The sequence below is a fragment of the Pongo abelii genome, chromosome 10 (genome assembly GCF_028885655.2).
Source record: "Pongo abelii isolate AG06213 chromosome 10, NHGRI_mPonAbe1-v2.0_pri, whole genome shotgun sequence".
In the NCBI taxonomy this organism is placed as follows: domain Eukaryota; kingdom Metazoa; phylum Chordata; class Mammalia; order Primates; family Hominidae; genus Pongo; species Pongo abelii.
In genome coordinates, this window is record NC_071995.2 from 128,466,381 (window position 1) to 128,484,344 (window position 17,964).

Consider the following 17,964-nt stretch of genomic DNA (forward strand, 5'->3'; position numbering starts at 1 on the left):
TGCCTCAGCCTCCTGAGTAGCTGGGATTACAGGCATGCACCACCATGCCCAGCTAATTTTTGTATTTTTAGTAGAGATGGGGTTTCACCATATTGGCCAGGATGGTCTCGAACTCCTGACCTCGTGATCCGCCCACCTCGGCCTCCCAAAGTGCTGGGATTACAGGCATGAGCCACCACGCCCAGCCTCTTCTTTCTTTAGAACAGAACACTGATTTTGAACTGGGCACACTGCTGGTAATAAATCATGTTTCCTACTTTCCTTTGAAGTATGGTTTGGTCATGTGATTAAGTTCTTATCAATGAGATGCAAGAGAGAGAAATAGGGTTGAAAAGAGCTTCCAGGAAGGTTGCCTAAAAAGAGTCAACCCAGTTAAGAAGACCCTTTTCTGTCACTTTTCTTTTGCCTGCAGTGCTGATGCAATGACTGGTACTCCTAAAGCCATCTTGATCTATGAGGATGTAAGCCCTCCATTCACATGGTGTTGAAGAAAGAAGGGTGCCTGGGACCCTAGTGATACTGGAGAACTGCCATTCCAGCCATGGCCAGCCTTAAGCTTCTTTTATGTGAGAAAGAAAAAACTTCCGTCTTGTTTAAGATATTCCTATTTGTTTCAGAAAACAACCTATTTAAGGCCGGGTATGGTGGCTCATTCCCGTAATCCCAGCACTTTGGTAGGCCAAGGCAGGTAGATTGCTTGGGCTCAGGAGTTTGAGACCAGCCTGGGCAACGGGGCAAAACCCAATCTCTACTATATATACAAAAATTAGCCAGGTGTGGTGGTGCACGCCTGTAATCCCAGCTACTTGGGTGGCTGAGGCAGAAGAATTGCTTGAACCCAGGAGGCAGAGGCTGCAGTGAGCCAAGATCACACCACCGCACTTCAGCTTGGGCAACAGTGTGAGACCTTGTCTCAGGAAACAAAACAAAATGAAACAAAACATTTGTTTTAAAATGAAACGTTATTTACAAAAAAATGTAAAATCAGTATTACAATGAACAAATAGATAATTATGAAAATAGATTAAATTTAGCTATGTACTCTTGCCTATCTATAATGTACCAGCTAAGGATAGAGGCTTTAAAGAGATACTAGCCCTTAAAAGAGATGAACTTCTCTTCAATCAAGTCTTGCTGGAGAACTTAAATAAATGTAAGTTTCTGTCATTCAAGTATATTGAACCTCGTTTCTACGTAACACCTAAAATCATTTACATATCAACCGTGGTAAGCTTTGGGAAACACTTATCTATGGAGAGAACTACAAGGAAATGATAATATGTGGCTTTTGTTACATATTTGTCTAAGTTAACATAGGAGTATAATGAGCAAGATTTTACAAATGCAAAATGCAATTTGATGGACACAGCATAATTGGTTATCCTGCAGGCAATGCTTAGTCAAAACAGATCTGATAGCTGGGATAACATTCATATGTTCATACTGTTATGATCAGATTCTCAGCAACCTAACTTCAAACAGGGAAGGATGCAGTTCAACTTAGATAAGAGATCTTCACTCACTCCTGGTGAGTTCATCACTAGCACAAAAGTGTCTCCTTAATACATAAAATTAAAGCTGTCACAGCGACTTAACATCATTAACGCAACTTCCTGATCCATGGCAAATTATTAGCAATACAAAAACTATGACTCTCAAGCTAATTAAGACTGCTTCTTTTGCATTATGATGATCAGATTCTGACTTTTAAGAATAACTGGAAAACATTCAAAGAGGGTAGGAGGAAATTATAAAGCAAAACAGCTTCTGAAGCAAAACCTACTAATATTATTAAAACATCTACTCTATAATACATTTTCCAATTATCCTTAAGAAAAACACGTCTCATCGCAGTCCTTCACTATCTGTAATCATGGAGCATGATTTATCTTTAATTCTCCAAAGGCAGAAGTAAAATGAAAAGTTTCAAGGCGAGGATAAAAGTTGAATATATGAATGAATACATCATATTTTAAAAATCTCTATTTTAGTTGCAGATGTCTTATGAAATAGGTAATACATGCACACAGCTAAAAAAAAAAAAAAAAAAAAAAAAAAAAACCACAGTTCAAATGGTTCACTGTAAAAAGTAATTTACATTCAGCCTTTTCTCCCAGCTTCCCAGTTCTCTCCAGTAGAAACTGCAGTTGCCAGTCCTTTGTGTAGACTTCTTGGGACATACTCTGCTCACAAAAGTACCCTTCTGTGGGTTTCCCCAAATGCAGCCTCATTATACATGCAGCTATGCACCTTACTTTTTGAACAAGCATACAGAAAACCACTAAATATGTGTGCACACAGATTTGTATTATAATACATATATACTAGAGATATGGTCTAATTCTACAACAAATTATCAAATTGAACAAATATTTATAGACAGCCCATTGTGTGCCAGACACTGCTGTATGAGCTGGAGCATAGCTGGAAAAAGACCTGCTCCCAGAACTACAAGACTTCTGTTCTAGAGTTTCCTCATTAAGCAAAGCCTTCCTAGCTGCTGTGTAAAATCCCTACATCAACACATTTGTCTATCAACAAAACACCCGTAAAATGTACATCTACATGCATGCATGCATTTGCATACCTATTTCACATGTATATGTTCTATATGCATATATAATATGCTGTATGCATGTACACACATATAACATATTATACACATATAACATATTGTGTGTGTGTGTATCTGTATGTGTATCACCTTTTTCCATCATCCAGACCCATAGTATGAGGAAACATATCCTGGCCTCCAGAAGACAAGAAGAAAAAAGATAAAAAAGGAAACAGAAAACTGGCATCAGAATCTACAAAGAGATAAGGAATGGTCTTCATTTAGAATGAAGAATTAGGGCTTTTAAAAGAAGAGCTTTATATTCTATTCAGGGTACTTGTTTCTTAAAGAAGATACTGACACAGATGAAAGAAAAATAAATGGCATACACCATGCATTTCTGCATTTGGATGTGCTCTGAATGTGCTGAGATTCTGGAAGCCCCTGGAACTATAAAAATGCAGCTTACATTTCAATGGGAAGGAGCCACCATTGGGCCACCCATGCTCTCTCTCCAAATCCAGGATGAACTGAACTATTTGTCAGAAATTAACAATAAAAAAGGCATAAATATTTTCTAATGGTTCAACTCCCTCAGCCTCTCATAGACAAGACTACAACTACTGCTTCTACTAATACATAAAAAGAGATGGCAAAAGAAATCACAAGAGAAAATAAAAGTTCACTGGTTGAGATTCTTTCCTCTAAATTTATTCTTTTCTTCTGATAAAGAATAAACACATCTATTCATCCACCCTCTCATCCATCCACTGGTCCATCCATCCATTTGCCCATCAATCTATCCACTCATCCATCCATCTACCCATCCGTCCACCCACATGTCCATCTATCCCAATTTTTGCTAACCACAAAACACAAAAGAAATATTTTATTGAGCTAGCACCTTATTTCCAAATTATATTACTGGTACAGACATGTTTCAATGTGTGTATCTATGAATTCATCCAGTTCACCAGTTTGGCACACTATCACTACATAAGCATATCACTACATACATATCTAAGACTGAACTCAAATATAGATTTTCTCTTTCCCCTCTCATTTGCTGTACAAGCAAATCTTCAAGAATAAAAAGGAAAGGCCCAAACGAGAGCTGCTGATAATCCAAATTCCTAAAAACCAATGTCGAGCAAAGTACAGAAAAGAATCCAGATCAAATCATCCCCACATTGGCTTCAAATGCTCCTTGGCAATAAGCCAAAGAAATCATAATAGTCAGCTGAGATTCCTGAGCTCCCTGCTAAAATAAATAATAAAAAATAAGGATATTTTCCAAACACTGAGCTATGATGTTTAAAAATGTACTCCAGAAATAATGCATGGCATACCGGAATTCATCCTTTCATTATTGTTGAAATTTTCAATAGTATCCTGAGCAAAAAGCAACATACAGGTAACCAAAATATGTGACCAGACTAGGAAATCCCCAGAGCCACAAATGAGATTTCAAGAAAATGCAATAAAATAAGAACTACTGAGTTTCCGAGCCTCCCTCTGCCCACCTGTGAATTGATTGTTTCTAATTTGGTGGCTATCAGAGACAGATTCAGGTTTTAATTTCTCCCTAGAGTGATCCACAATTCCCTGCAATTCTACTGCAGATAGTTCACTGTACCATCAGAAAATGCCTGCCCATGAATACAATCATATGCATGATATTTAAATATACACTGCAAACGTGGAATGCACCCGTGTGAAGAGAGACGTATAGGCTCTGGTTTCTAACACTTGCAAAATGGGCCGTTTCATGAGACGTGCAGAGTTTCAGTTCCTCCAATAACATGGACTCCAACATGACCTCCAACAAAGAGGTCCTGTTGAAGAGGAACATGGTTTGTGGGCCAATTCCATCTGCATGGTGCAGTCCTTGCAGGTGATATGGTGCTCTGCTGGGGTTTTAAGTAGGTCCGCTGTGAATCATAGCCCACCTTTCCCAAATGAAAGATTCCATTCATCTACCTGGAGGCCCTGAGAGAACAGATGACACACACCAAATGCAAACCACAGTGGAAATGGTTGTTAGCAATCTAGGAAAAAAAAAAAAAAAGGGGCCACATTTGCAGCTGATCTGAATATATCGGAGGCCATTTGGGACTCACCTGTTTTCCGAGCCAGCCGCTTTCTTCTGACAAACGATGACAGCTGGTGCATACTTTCCAGTATAATCTGTGCGCTCCTTGACATCCCAAATGGAAGGGCTGCTGGCTCGCACGCCGATGATGTTCACGCCTTTCTTCACCTTTGCCCTGTTGGAGATAGCACGTGTGGGTCTGAGTCAGCTCTGGGGAATCCCCGGGTCATGCTGGTTCTGGGAACACGGGGAGCTTAATTGCTCACTGTTGCCTTGCAGGTGTAAGCTCATGTATACTAGGATTTAAACACAAATTTGCAGTCGCCTTCCAAGCCATCTGCCCTAATTTCTTTCAGTTTTTCCTACCTTTACTAAAGAGCTAGAGATGGTAGACTGACAGCCAGCAAACATTAGTTACAGAAAGAAATAGAATGTCGTTGCACTAGCTTGTATCTTTAAATAAAGCCAAGCCAAACACAAATACAAAACTATCTGAAAACCCTCAGCCTGACCAAACTCAATAGAAAAAGGCAATGAAAATGCAAAAGTAAAGACTGAAATAAGAACGCACATTCATTGAATGTCTCCCAGTGCCAGGCATTGATGGACATTATGTCTATATTTTCTGATCTTCCTAGCAAGGTTCTAAGCCCAAAATGAGGGGGCTGAGGTTCAGATAGGGGAAGGAACAATGATGGCCTCAAGTGATCCACCTGCCTCAGCCTCCTAAAGTGGGAGCTACTGCACCCAGTCCTGTTTGCTTTTTATAATCTTGTCTTCTTACTGTATGCTTTCCATTCCATATGTTCTTTCCAATTCAAGTTTCTAAAAGAAACATAGAATAATGAAACCCCATCTCGACTAAAAATACAAAAATTATTTGAGTGTGGTGGTGTGCCCCTGTAGTCCTAGCTACTTGGGAGGCTGAGGTGGGAGGATCACTTGAGCCTGGGAGGCGGAGGCTGCAGTGAGCTGAGATCAACCCACAGCACTCCAGCTTGGGTGACAAAGTGAGATCCTGCCTCAAAAGAAAAATAATAATAAATAAAATACAAAATAAAATGCAAACAGTTTGATTTTGATTTACAAGCTGGCCTAGAAGTTTGAAAAAGCTAATGTTTCCTGCTGTGTTTTCTCTTAGTCCTTCAGTGGAAAATAGGAAAAGTCTTGAAGCGAAAGTACCAAGGGGAACCTGGAGCACATTGATGGTACCTGGGCAGAAGAGGATGGTGGGGGCGGCCAACTTGGAGTTCCTCCAGACTTGTAATCATTGTGCCTATATAAACATGCAATAAGGCAATGGCGCCAGAGCCTACATCTCAAAATCCCTCTCTGTCATGCCAGAGGAGAAAGTGAGACCATCTTCTGCTGTTAATATTAGGGACAAAAGGCGAGGGGGAGACGACACTTATAGGACCAGGGCTTTGAGAAAAAGCAGGACACGTCTGTCCCTAACACCAAGAACACTATTTCCAATGGAAACAATTTTAAAATGTAGTGTGCAGAAAAGACCTGAGGCTGCAGGCTTGAGACTGCCCTCCTTAGGAAAGCCTGCTGGCAAGGGTGGCCGGGAACTTGGACTTGGGGAGAGTTCCCTCCCTTCTCATGGTCAGAGGGGCTCACGGTGCCTAGACTGGGCAAATGAGGTGGTTTATGCTGGACACTTTGTTGTCTTCTAGGAGCACAGAATTTTGGTACGTGCCAGGCAGAGGGTACCCCCATGAGCAGTCCCCAGTGAAAACCCTGAACTCCTGGGCTCAGGTGAGCTCCTCTGGCAGTGCTGTCCCAGCTATATGCTGGAGGAATTGGAGGAATTAAGCACATCCTGCGTGACCCCACGGGGAGAGGATTCCTGGGAGCGTGAGCCTGGTCTCCTCCCCTGTGCCTTTTCCCTCTGCGGACCAGGCTTTGCATTCCTTGGCTAATACATCGGAGCAGTGATTCTCACCACATGCTGAGTCCTGTGAGTTCTCCTAGCGACTCACTGGACCTGGGGGTGGTCTTAGGAACCCCCAGCACACATACTGATTTGGCGAGTCCACAAAGAGAGAAAGAATTGCTTCTGAGGTGTGGCCCTACTGCAAAAGTTAGCATTTTTAGAAAATGATCATCATGTATAACATTATTTCTACGGGGGAAAATACATGTTTGATGTTTTAAATAATCATTATGCATGCAAACACTTTGAATGCAGTCGTTTAAAAATTGGGAATTGCATGCAGATGCCAAAAAGCCATCTGACCTTTCTAGATACTCAGGTGAGACACTCGGCGAATAGTTATGATTCCTGCCTTGCAGAAACTCATTTAAATTGTAGGCAACCAAGACGTGGTAGCGAACAAAAGTACAATCTGCTGTGGACAGCTACTATTATATTAAGATGAATTCTAAAGGCTGTCCCAATTACCCTGCAGTGGAATTTTATTGAATCAACATTGCTTTAAATAAATAGGTCATCAACCTGGCTGTGACAACCTTTTCATTATACAGGAGATATCAGTACATAGGCCTTTTCTGATACATAATGGGCTTATATTTTTCTGAAATTTTATTCATAAGTAGGCTATTTGGAATTTAGATGATGCTTCTCCAATGAATCCTTTTCAAGTTCTTAAGAAAGGACACAGTGGCTTGTTTAACCCATGAAGTACTCAACACTTGTTGCTAATAATTCTACTGTAGCAAATGAAGCTATAGTCGGTAGCATTTCTGCAAAAATGTTTTTTCCTGGAATTTTATACAGGACACTGGGAATTGTCTTTTAGAGACACAGAACATTTTCACAATAGAACACACATTTCTAGGGCATGTTTTAGATTTCGGAATTGGAGAAGGCATACTCAAGAGGTATCCTTGTGTGTGAATATCAAGTAAAATGTACGTAATAAACTGGATAGTCATTCTTCAGAGAAGTAGACACGGTATTTACTGAACACAGTGTGTATTGGGTTAATAATTTTGAAGCACGAATCTCAGAGCTGTCAGTGGCACCATTTGGAACCATTAAAGTAGTTCCTAGAACACATGCCACTGGGCTCCACTGGGTCTGAACCAAATACTAATTTCTCCCTTTGTTTATGACAACTGAGTTACTTACATTCATTAATGGAAGTTTTATAACCTACTTGTGGTTCAATAAATACAGGTTACACTGACAGCCTCATTACACAGAGATAAACATAGCACTTGATTTCTGAAGATACTTTGCTGTAGATTTATGCTTAATAATATATCTACCATGGTGATGGGGGAAAGCCATAATTTTCCGCATAGTATGCACACACACTGTGATTGGATATCAACAAAACCTGCCTGGGGTTAAGGGTATATTGTGTTTTTAAAACATAATAGAACTGCAGGGACTGTGTATATTTTATATACATATATATATAAATAAATATATAAATATAATGTGTATATACATATATGTATATGTAATGTAGAATATGTATGTATTATAAACACATACACACACATACAGAGTTTCAAGTACAGCATCCAGGGTTCAGAAATGTGGTGCGCAATTATTGCTTTTGCTCCCCATACCCAATCTCTTTCCTGGGTAGCAGCATCTTCATTTTGCTTATATGACCCACCCCCCTGCCATTCTATACCACCATGGCAGACTTGTAAGTCAAGAGTTTCTTCTTCCAACCCTGGACAAGAGGTGGACACATGACCTAAGCCAGTCCAGCTGAAAGATTCTCTCTGGAATATAATCTTGAACAAAGAGACACGGAAAATAAAAAAGGTTGGGGGAAATTCACCCAGCCTTGTGGTCCTGGTACAACTGTCTATTGCTTCCTTCTCTCTGGTTTGCAGGAATTAACACAGCTAACATTTCTGAATCTGGTTCTCAGCCTTTCCTTTAGGCATATAAATTTTCCCCATCCTCCCATCCAGTCCCTTCTTTAACGTAGCCTGACTTATTTATGATCATTTCCAATTATATAACAAGTGAAGGCTAAGATTCAGTGACTTCAAGAACAAGGAAATGTATTTCCTCCTCCTGTAAACATCCATTGCTGGTAACCCAGGTTGTTGGGTGTCTCTGTTCCACTCAATCATTCAGGGATCAAGGCTAAAGGCATCTCTACTGTTTTTAATCTAAAACTTCTACTATCTCTGTGCTCATGACCAACCTAGCCAAGAAAAAGAGGGAAGAGCAGTAGACCAGAGCCAGGGATTTCCTCTTAAGCAGGTGAGGTGGGCACTGCATGCCCAGATTCATTCACCTCCCATTGGAAGAAGCCTAGTCTCATGGCCATACCTGGCTGCAAGAGCAGCGAGTGCTGGGAAGTCAGTTTTTACCTGGACAGTCGTATCCTCACTGTGACCCTGTCACTATGGTGGAAAGAGAGATGGATTTGGATGGAGGATTTGCATCTCCCTCCTCCACAACCACCAGGGGACTCCAAATGATGGGATGTGTCAGCCTCCTAAAGACTATACATTTGAGTTCATTCTCCAAATCACTGTGTACAGAGACTTAGGCTGATGACAACATTGCCCCAGAGAGAAACTCCCTACTTAAGCAATCTTGTCAGTGGAAGTGTTCTTAATATGCAACCTGAATACAGGCATATTCATGTATGAAATTCACACTGGGGCTACTGAACTAATACAAATGCGTGCTATAAAGAACGCATAGAGACAGAAAGCAAAATTGATGATATAAAAGTGGGATAAAGGGGAATTTCAGTGTTTTGTTTGTTGGGAGATTTATTTAAGATTTGTGTGTGCATGTGTGTGTATGTTTGTGTGTGTGTATGTGTGTGTGGTGTTAGAAAAAAATGAAAGAGGCAGAGAGAGCAAAGAGAAAGGAAGAGGGTCGGGGAGAGAAGTTTTGCTATATAGAGTTCAAAGCCCAAGAAGAGAAATTTGGATTGCGTGTAAGTCTCAGGCTATTTGTTTATAATGAACATAGTCCTGTTAGAAACTATTATTGGATAATCAGCTATCCGCAGGCTAATATTGGCTTTAATCAATAACTGACTGTAGAATTCCAGGGAATTGGAGGAAGGAAGATAGGAAGAGATCCAAACTTCTGGACTGCTTCTCTCACTTCTGAAATTAAAGATTTGTCTACATGTTTCTCCCCCAGAGATTCATGTGGCCACATAGTCTCTGAGTAGATCAAATCCTGGTAAAATCTGATATCTCCATTTTTGAGTCCCATATAGGCTCGATCTATGGAACAATACACAGTGTGCACCCACCAAAGGGGGCCACACTCTTACGCATGTAGATTTGGTGATAGCATTCCTCCCAGTTAATTGATGGAAACATGCCCTTTGGGGTCACAGCAAAGCTTTCTTGAATTGCTCCTTGTCTCCTTACTTATTTTCTCTCATTAATAGTGACAGAGCATAAAATAAGCTTCATTTTTTATAGGTCATAGCTATATTAACATATTTTGCAATCACTCTTGGCTTCTAATTTCCAGTTGACCAGAAAAACAAATTTATGACAATGCCACTTTCCACTAAATCAACATGTTGATATAGCACATAACATTTTGCTTATATGATGAACCACTTCCAGCCCGATCTGGACATCTTGTCCCTGCTCTCGCCAGCAGTTACATGGATATGCCTGCTTACAATGCCACTGTCAGTATTTTAGGAATCATGTCCCACTTTTCACTTTGGGAGACACTAGGTCCCTCTTTCCATTACTGGAATATATTTGCTAAGTCTCCTTACTTTGTATCTATTTCACTATAGCCAGTTAAAGACCAACAGTGACGCAGAAGAAAGAGCTAAACCTAAAGTAACAATGTGAATGATATGGTTCCAACTTCTTTGTCATGCACCCCTATCAGTAAAAATATTTTCATATGCGGCTGGGCGCGGTAGCTCACGCCTGTAATCTCAGCCCTTTGGGAGGCCGAGGTGGGCAGATCACCTGAGGCTGGGAGTTCAAGACTAGCCTGACTAAGATGGAGAAACCCTGTCTCTACTAAAAATATAAAACTAGCTGGGTGTGGTAGTATATGCCTGTAATCCCACCCAGCTACTCAGGAGGCTGAGGCGGGAGAATTGCTTGAACCCAGGAGGTGGAGGTTGCAGTGAGCCGAGATTGTGCCACTGCACTCCAGCCTGGGTGACAGAGTGAAACTCTGTCTAAAAAAAAAAAAAAATTTCATATGCAACCTTTATATAGGTTTTCATGTTTATAAACTTTACAGTTGAACCATGGGTTGGACTACTGAAATAATGCGTGCTACAAAACATACATGAAAATGCACATTTTAAATCTTGAGACTAAAAATAATCAGTTGCCAAGTCCTGATTTTAGTTCATCCTCCAATGAATCATTTTACATTCCCCTTAGGATGTGCTCACCCCACGATAAAGGAGACCACTTGAATCCCCTAGACCCTTTAATTCCCAAGAACGGGGTGCATGACACACAGCAGCAGAAGCCATGTTACAAGGAAGCTCAGCTCTAAGTGTTCATATCAATATTCACATGGGGCTTAAATACTCCTGCCAGCTCTAAGTGTTCATACCTTCACTCGTACAAGGGAATCTGTTTTCCCACTGCCCTTCTGGTGGGTAAAGTTAAATTTAGAAGTAAGACCTGTGACTTCAATGCAACCCATTTTTGCTGTCTTGCTAACCGTGAGGCGTTACAAGGGCTCTAAACGGACATAAGGAAGTAGAGAATAGTTCCAGGAGACCAAAGAGAAGAGGAATTGGTTCACAGAAGAAACGGGGAATCTCCACACCCCCACAGGGAGAAGCCAAGAACAGGGAGGCATGGGGGTGTGGCCTCCACTGCACTGAGGGAAAATGATGAGAACAGTTTTCAGTAACTGGTGGATTAATAGAACATTAAAATCCCTAGAAGCAAAGCTCAGCCTGTCATTAATTAGAAAGCACAAAATACTCTAACGTTGACAACTCAAACTGCAGAGTCCTGGCCTCACCTACAGGGCATGCAGGCCAGGCGCCGCCAAAGACAAATCTTGACTTTTATGTGAAATTCCAACATTTGAAGACACTGTCCAGGACAAAAAGACATCTAAAGATTTAAAGCAGAGCGATGTCATCTGTCACTTCTGAGATTTACGTGAGCTGTAAATGAGGAAGTTAAATATCTTCAGAATGAATGAATGCCTGAATCAATGGACGCACACAAAGATATAAGGAAGAAAGCAAAAAAAAAAAAAAAAAAAAAAAAAAAAAAAACACCCGAACTTCCATCACTTCACACCTAAGCTATCCATAATTTAGTCATTCTTATAGTCATTCTTATATATAACTTTATATAAATAGGATCAGCCCGAGGGCTGCCATATGGCCATGCAACTTGTGACTGGCCAACCCCAGGAGGTTTTATTCATATAGAGTGTGATATGAATGCGGCCTCATACAGTGGAGCAGTACACAACCTGCACAGCTGGGCACAGTAGCTGTGATGACAGCAGTCCCACTCTATCCTTGGAGGATACAGTCCAAGACCCCCAGTGGATGTATGAAACCATGTATAGTACTAAACCCTATACATACTATGTTTTTTTCTACACATACCTATGATAAATTAATTTATAAATTAGACACAGGAGGAGATTAACAATAATTAATAATAAAATAGAACAATTATGAAAATATACTGCAATACAAGTTATGGTAATGTGGTCTCTCTCAAAATACCTTCTTGCACTGTATTCACTGTTTTTCTTAGGATAACAATGAGAGGTAATAAAATTTCTGCACAATAAGATGAAGGGAGGTGACTGGCACAGGCCCTGTGATGCAGCGTTCTGCTACTAGTGACCCCTGGCGATAGGTCAGAAGGAGCGTTGGCTACTAGTGACCCCTGGCGATAGGTCAGAAGGAGCGTCCTCTGCTGCAAGTGATCCTGGAGCTGCGAGTCTTGATGTCAACGGCTGGATGTCAGGAGGAGACCATGTCGGTGATAAGGGGGCAGGTATCTCATGCAGGAGCGTTGCGAGTACAGGACAAAGGAATGATTCACGTCCAGAAAGGATGGGGCTGGCGGCACAAGATTTCATCACACTACTCAGAATGGCATGCAATTTAAAACTCGTGAAATGTTTATTTCTGGATTTTTTTTTTTTTTTTTTGAGACAGACTCTTACTCTGTCACCCAGGCTGGAGTGCAGTGGCACGACCTTGGCTCACTGCAACCTCTGCATCCCAGGCTCCAGTAATCCTCCCAGCTCAGCATCCCAAGTAGCTGGGACTACAGGTGTTAGCCACCACATTTGGCTAATTTTTTCTTTTCTTTTTTTTTTTTTTTTTGAGACAGAGTCTCACTCTGTCACCCAGGCTGGAGTGCAGTGGCACGATCTCAGCTCACTGCAAGCTCCACCTCCTGGGTTTACACCATTCTCCTGCTTCAGCCTCCCAAGTAGCTGGGACTACAGGAGCCCGCCACTGGCCAATTTTTTTTATTTTTTGTTTTTCTTTTAGCAGAGATGGGATTTCACCACGTTGCCCAGACTGATCTCAAACTCCTGGGCTCAAGTGATCTGCCTGCCTCAGCCTCCCAAAGTGTTGGGATTACAGGCGTGAGCTACCGTGCCCCGTCTGGAATTTTCCATTTAATGTTTTCGGACCCCAGAAAGCAAAACCTTGGATTAAAGGATACTGCTGTATATTAAACATGCTGCTTTGATCACAGATCATCCTGGTCTCCTTTCTCTACCAGCTCAAGAGACAAAGCAGCTCAAAGCCAGAAACGGGCCAGCCACCTGCCAACTCAGGGGAGTCCAGTGGGGAGAACGACCAAAGGCACAGGGCAAGTGACACGGCCCAGAGGGTGAGCCAAGCGTGGTGTCAAGTCTCCGGCCAGGTTGGCTGCTGGCTTTGGGGACCTCCTGACTCTCCTGGAGTACCTCTGAATCCACCTATTTCACTCCATTAAGCCTAGTCTGTGGGCTTTTTTTTTTTTTTTAATTGCCAGCACCCACAGATGTTCAATGGCTTTTAAAAGCCATCTTAGAGCTACATGCTTTCTGCACATCGTCTTTAGTCTTTCCAAGCAGCTGGTTTCCCTCCTGACAGTCAGTGCATGAGAAGGGTCCCCGAGGCCAGGCGTTCCTACAGGTGCTAGCTAGTTCATGGGAGATGTGGGATGAGTAGAAACAGGGAGAAGGGGCTGCACACCAGCCAGGAGCTGTGCCAGCGCGATGGACAGGGACACCAGCTGTTAGAGGCTCTGAAGTCAATGCCCCTCCCCTACTAAAAATAAGTAAATAATAATCCGTGGCTATAAAGGACTGAAGTGAGTAATTCAAGGAGAGTAAACCAATCTGCCTCTGGGTGTGTTTGTTCGTTCACTGATTCATTCAACAAACATTTTTTTTTTTTTTTTAATTGAGACAGAGTCCTGCTCTGTCACCCAGGCTGGAGTGCACTGGTGTGATCTCCACTCACTGCAACCTCCACCTCCCTGGTTCAAGCAATTCTCCTGCCTCAGTCTCCTGAGTAGCTGGGATTACAGGTGTGTGCCACTACCCCCAGCTAATTTTGTGTATTTTTAGTAGAGATGGGGTTTCACTATGCTGGCCAGGCTGGTCTCGAACTCCTGGCCTCAAGTGATCCACCTGCCACCTTGGCCTCCTAAAGTAATGAGATTACAGGTGTGAGCCACCATGCCAGCCTCATTCAACAAATACTTTAATTTTTTTGCAGAGATGGGGTCTCATTATGCTGCCCAGGCTGGGTCTCAAACTGGCTTCAAGCAACCCTCCTGCCTTGGCCTGCCAAAGTGCTGGGATTCCAGGCATGAGCTATCACTGTGGTCAGCTTCGTTCAACACTTTTTGAGTGCTCCCTCTTTTCAGATACTCTTCACACACTGGATACGGAGGTGAGAAGAAACATACGTTTTCCATTGCCATAGAACTAACATTCTAGTGGGGGAGACAGAACGCATGCATGCACACATTTATTACACTGATAAGTTCCATAAAGAAACAAAGCAAAGCAAGAGGTCAGAGGGCTCAGTGTAAGGAGCGGCTACTTAGAACCACTCACCTTATTTTATTACTCATGTTTCTGAAAAACGGTAAAGCCAGCAAGGAACACACGCAGGCAGGCAGAAGGGAAATACGTAGACATACACAGATGTCTTTTATGCCTGATTTGCCCTCTGCCTAATATGGGACTGGAGAAAGAACTCTCCTTGTTCCTACTGAACACAAACCACCACCCAAAAACAGTCAAGGATGTTATTTAAATATTTTACAAATTGTTATGTGGGAACATTGTCTACGGATTCGTAGGAATCGTTATGACTCCATGCAGACCAGGTTTTCTCATTTGGAAAAACAGAACTTTGATATAGGCTGCACCCCTCAACACACCCTCCCAGAAATGGATGGCTAAATTGGGAGGGGATGGCGAGAGAGGTTAGAGGGACCTGCATTCGTTCATCACCATTTCCAGAAACACAGAACAAACTGTTTGCCTCATTGATACTAAACCGATAAATGACAACACATTCTGAACTGCCCACATGTCAATGATTGGAATGTGGCAGCCTCATTCTTCGCATGTCACTGAGTCTCCCATCATGGGGTCGTCAAATAAACCAGCAGACATGCAAAACCAGAGTCTCGTTCCTGTTGCACATAATGAACCCTAAGCCATGTCAAGTCCTTAACACGGTGTCTGGTAGAAAATCGATTTTAGCTACGATGATGATTATTACTATTATCTTCTTCGTTACATAGGAACCTGGATGCCCTGACTATCTGAATAAAAGGTTACCCTTTTTCCATCTCATCCACGCAATAACTAACCAAAGCCCTGACTCTTCTTGAAAACAAACAAACAAACAAAAACAAAGCAAAACAAAACAAAAAGAAACAAAACATGATCCTTACCTCCAATGGGAGATATCAGATGTGAGCTCAAAGTTCTAATCAGCCTCATAAGTTCCAAATGTAGCCAAGTCAATCATCTCAGCAGAGCCAGCAGGACAAATATTTGCAGACAAGCAGCTCAGGGGGCCTCCCCAGCACCTACTATTTCAGAACACTCAACTAACTTCCATGTTCCCAGGGCTCCACGATTCACAGGGGGCTGAGATGTGTCTAGTTTTCAGGGTTTAGGATAAGACCTAATTTTACTGTCTGTTAACAACCACAACCCCCTAATTTCATTCCATTACATAATTCAACTGAATTGCGATTTTCTCAGCCTTCATGGTTACCAGTGTTTTAGAGAAATTGCTTAAATATACTTCTCTAATTAAAGAAGGCATTCTAAATCAAAAGTGGAACTATGGTTAATAAACCTAAATTCTCAGGGATGTCTTTTGGGAGGTTAATTTTTTTATTAACAATTTTTCATTGAAAAATAGTATAGAAACATTATAAATATTCAAATGGCATGAATGGGGATACAAGAGAAGTTCCTCTTGCTACAGACATCTATCGTCAAACTTCTGAGTTTAGTGGGACATTTTCTAAGAGATTAACATACTTAGATACATGGATTTAAAATATATGTACACCAATGACAACACACTGTACACACAGTTATACTATATATGTATATGTAGGTATATATAATATATATATAATATATACATTATATATAATATATTATATAATATATACATTATATATATTATATAATATATACATTATATATAATATATTATATAATATATACATTATATATAATATATTATATATACATATAACATATAATATATATACATATAACACATAATATTATATATACATATAACACATATTATATATACATATAACATATATTATATATACATATAACATATATTATATATACATATAACATATATTATATATACATATAACATATAATATATATACATATAACATATAACATATATTATATATACATATAACATATAATATATATTGTATATACATATAACATATAACATATAATATATATTGTATATACATATAATATATAATATATAATATATATACAATATATATACAATACATATACTATATATATAATATATATATACACACATGCATATACGTACATGCACACAGTCATGCACTGCACGACGTTTTAGTCATCAATTAACTGCATGTACAATGATGGTCCCATAAGATTATAATATTGTATTTTTATTGTACCTTTTCTATGTTTAGATTTGTTTAGACACACAGATATTTACCATTGTGTTACAGTTACCTATAGTTTCAGAACAGGCACATGCTATATAGGTTTGCAGCCTAGAGCAATAGGCTATACCATACAGTCTAGGTGTGGAGTAGGCTATACCACCTATGTTTGTGTACTCCATGATGTTTGCAAAATGACAATATCACCTAATGACACATTTCTCAGAGTGTACTCCTGTCATTAAGCAATGCATGACAGTAGATTGATAGATAGATGGATAGATGGATAGATGGATAGATGGATAGGTGGATGGATGGATGGATGGACAGATGGACAGATGGATGAATGGGTGGGTGGGTGGATGGATGGATGGATGGATGGATGAGTTGGTGAGTGGGTGGGTGGGTGGGTGGATGGATGGATGAGTGGGTGGGTGGGTGGATGGGTGGATGGATGGATGGATGAGTAGGTGGGTGAGTAAGTGGGTGGGTGGGTAGGTGGGTGGATGGATGGATGGATGGATGGATGAGTGGGTGGGTGGATGAGTGGGTGGATGGATGGATATAAGGATGGATGGATGGATAGATAGATAGATAGATAGATAGATAGATAGATAGATAGATAGATAGATAGATATTCCTCAACTTATGATGGGGTTACATTCTAATAAAACTTACTGTAAGTTGAAAATATCATAATTGAAAATGCATTCTACACTCTACCTAGTGAACATCAGAGCTTAGTCTGGCCTACTGTAAGCATGCCCAGGGTGCTTCTATTAGCTTAAAGTTTGGCAAAATCATCTATAGTGTTGAACGTCTCATATAATTTATTGAAAACTCTATTGAAAGTGAAAAACAGAATGGTGCCATGGGTGGTCCAAGTATGGTTTTCACTGGATGCTTATCACTTTAGCACTATTGTAAAATAATTATAAGTTGAACCACCGTAAGCTAAGGCCATCCGTATAAATATATACATAAAAACATATCTTGGGAATGTATTGATATAAAGCATTTATAGATCCGCTGCATTCTTTTTTCTACACATACTAATTCATTGTGTGCTAGTATTTGAGCAAAATCTGCTTGACTGGTGCCCCCTTGATGGACACAGAGGTGGTTCTTAATGTTTGATACCATAGCAAGTACTTCAGGAAACTGCCATGTCTACACAACTCTGCACACACATATATGTGTAGGATAAATT

General features: G+C 40.6%; 1 protein-coding gene across 2 annotated transcripts in view; it reads right to left on the minus strand.

The window, feature by feature from the left end:
- Window positions 1-17,964, minus strand: part of TMEM132D (transmembrane protein 132D) — an 824,780-nt gene that overhangs the window by 446,761 nt on the left and 360,055 nt on the right. Inside the window, exon 3 of one of the 2 annotated variants that reach the window (XM_024257533.2) lies at window positions 4,675-4,821. The exons of the other annotated variant lie outside the window; for it this stretch is intronic. Coding sequence (XP_024113301.2) covers window positions 4,675-4,821 — 147 coding nt within the window. The remainder of the gene's footprint in view (window positions 1-4,674; window positions 4,822-17,964) is intronic. 2 annotated transcript variants of the gene reach the window in all.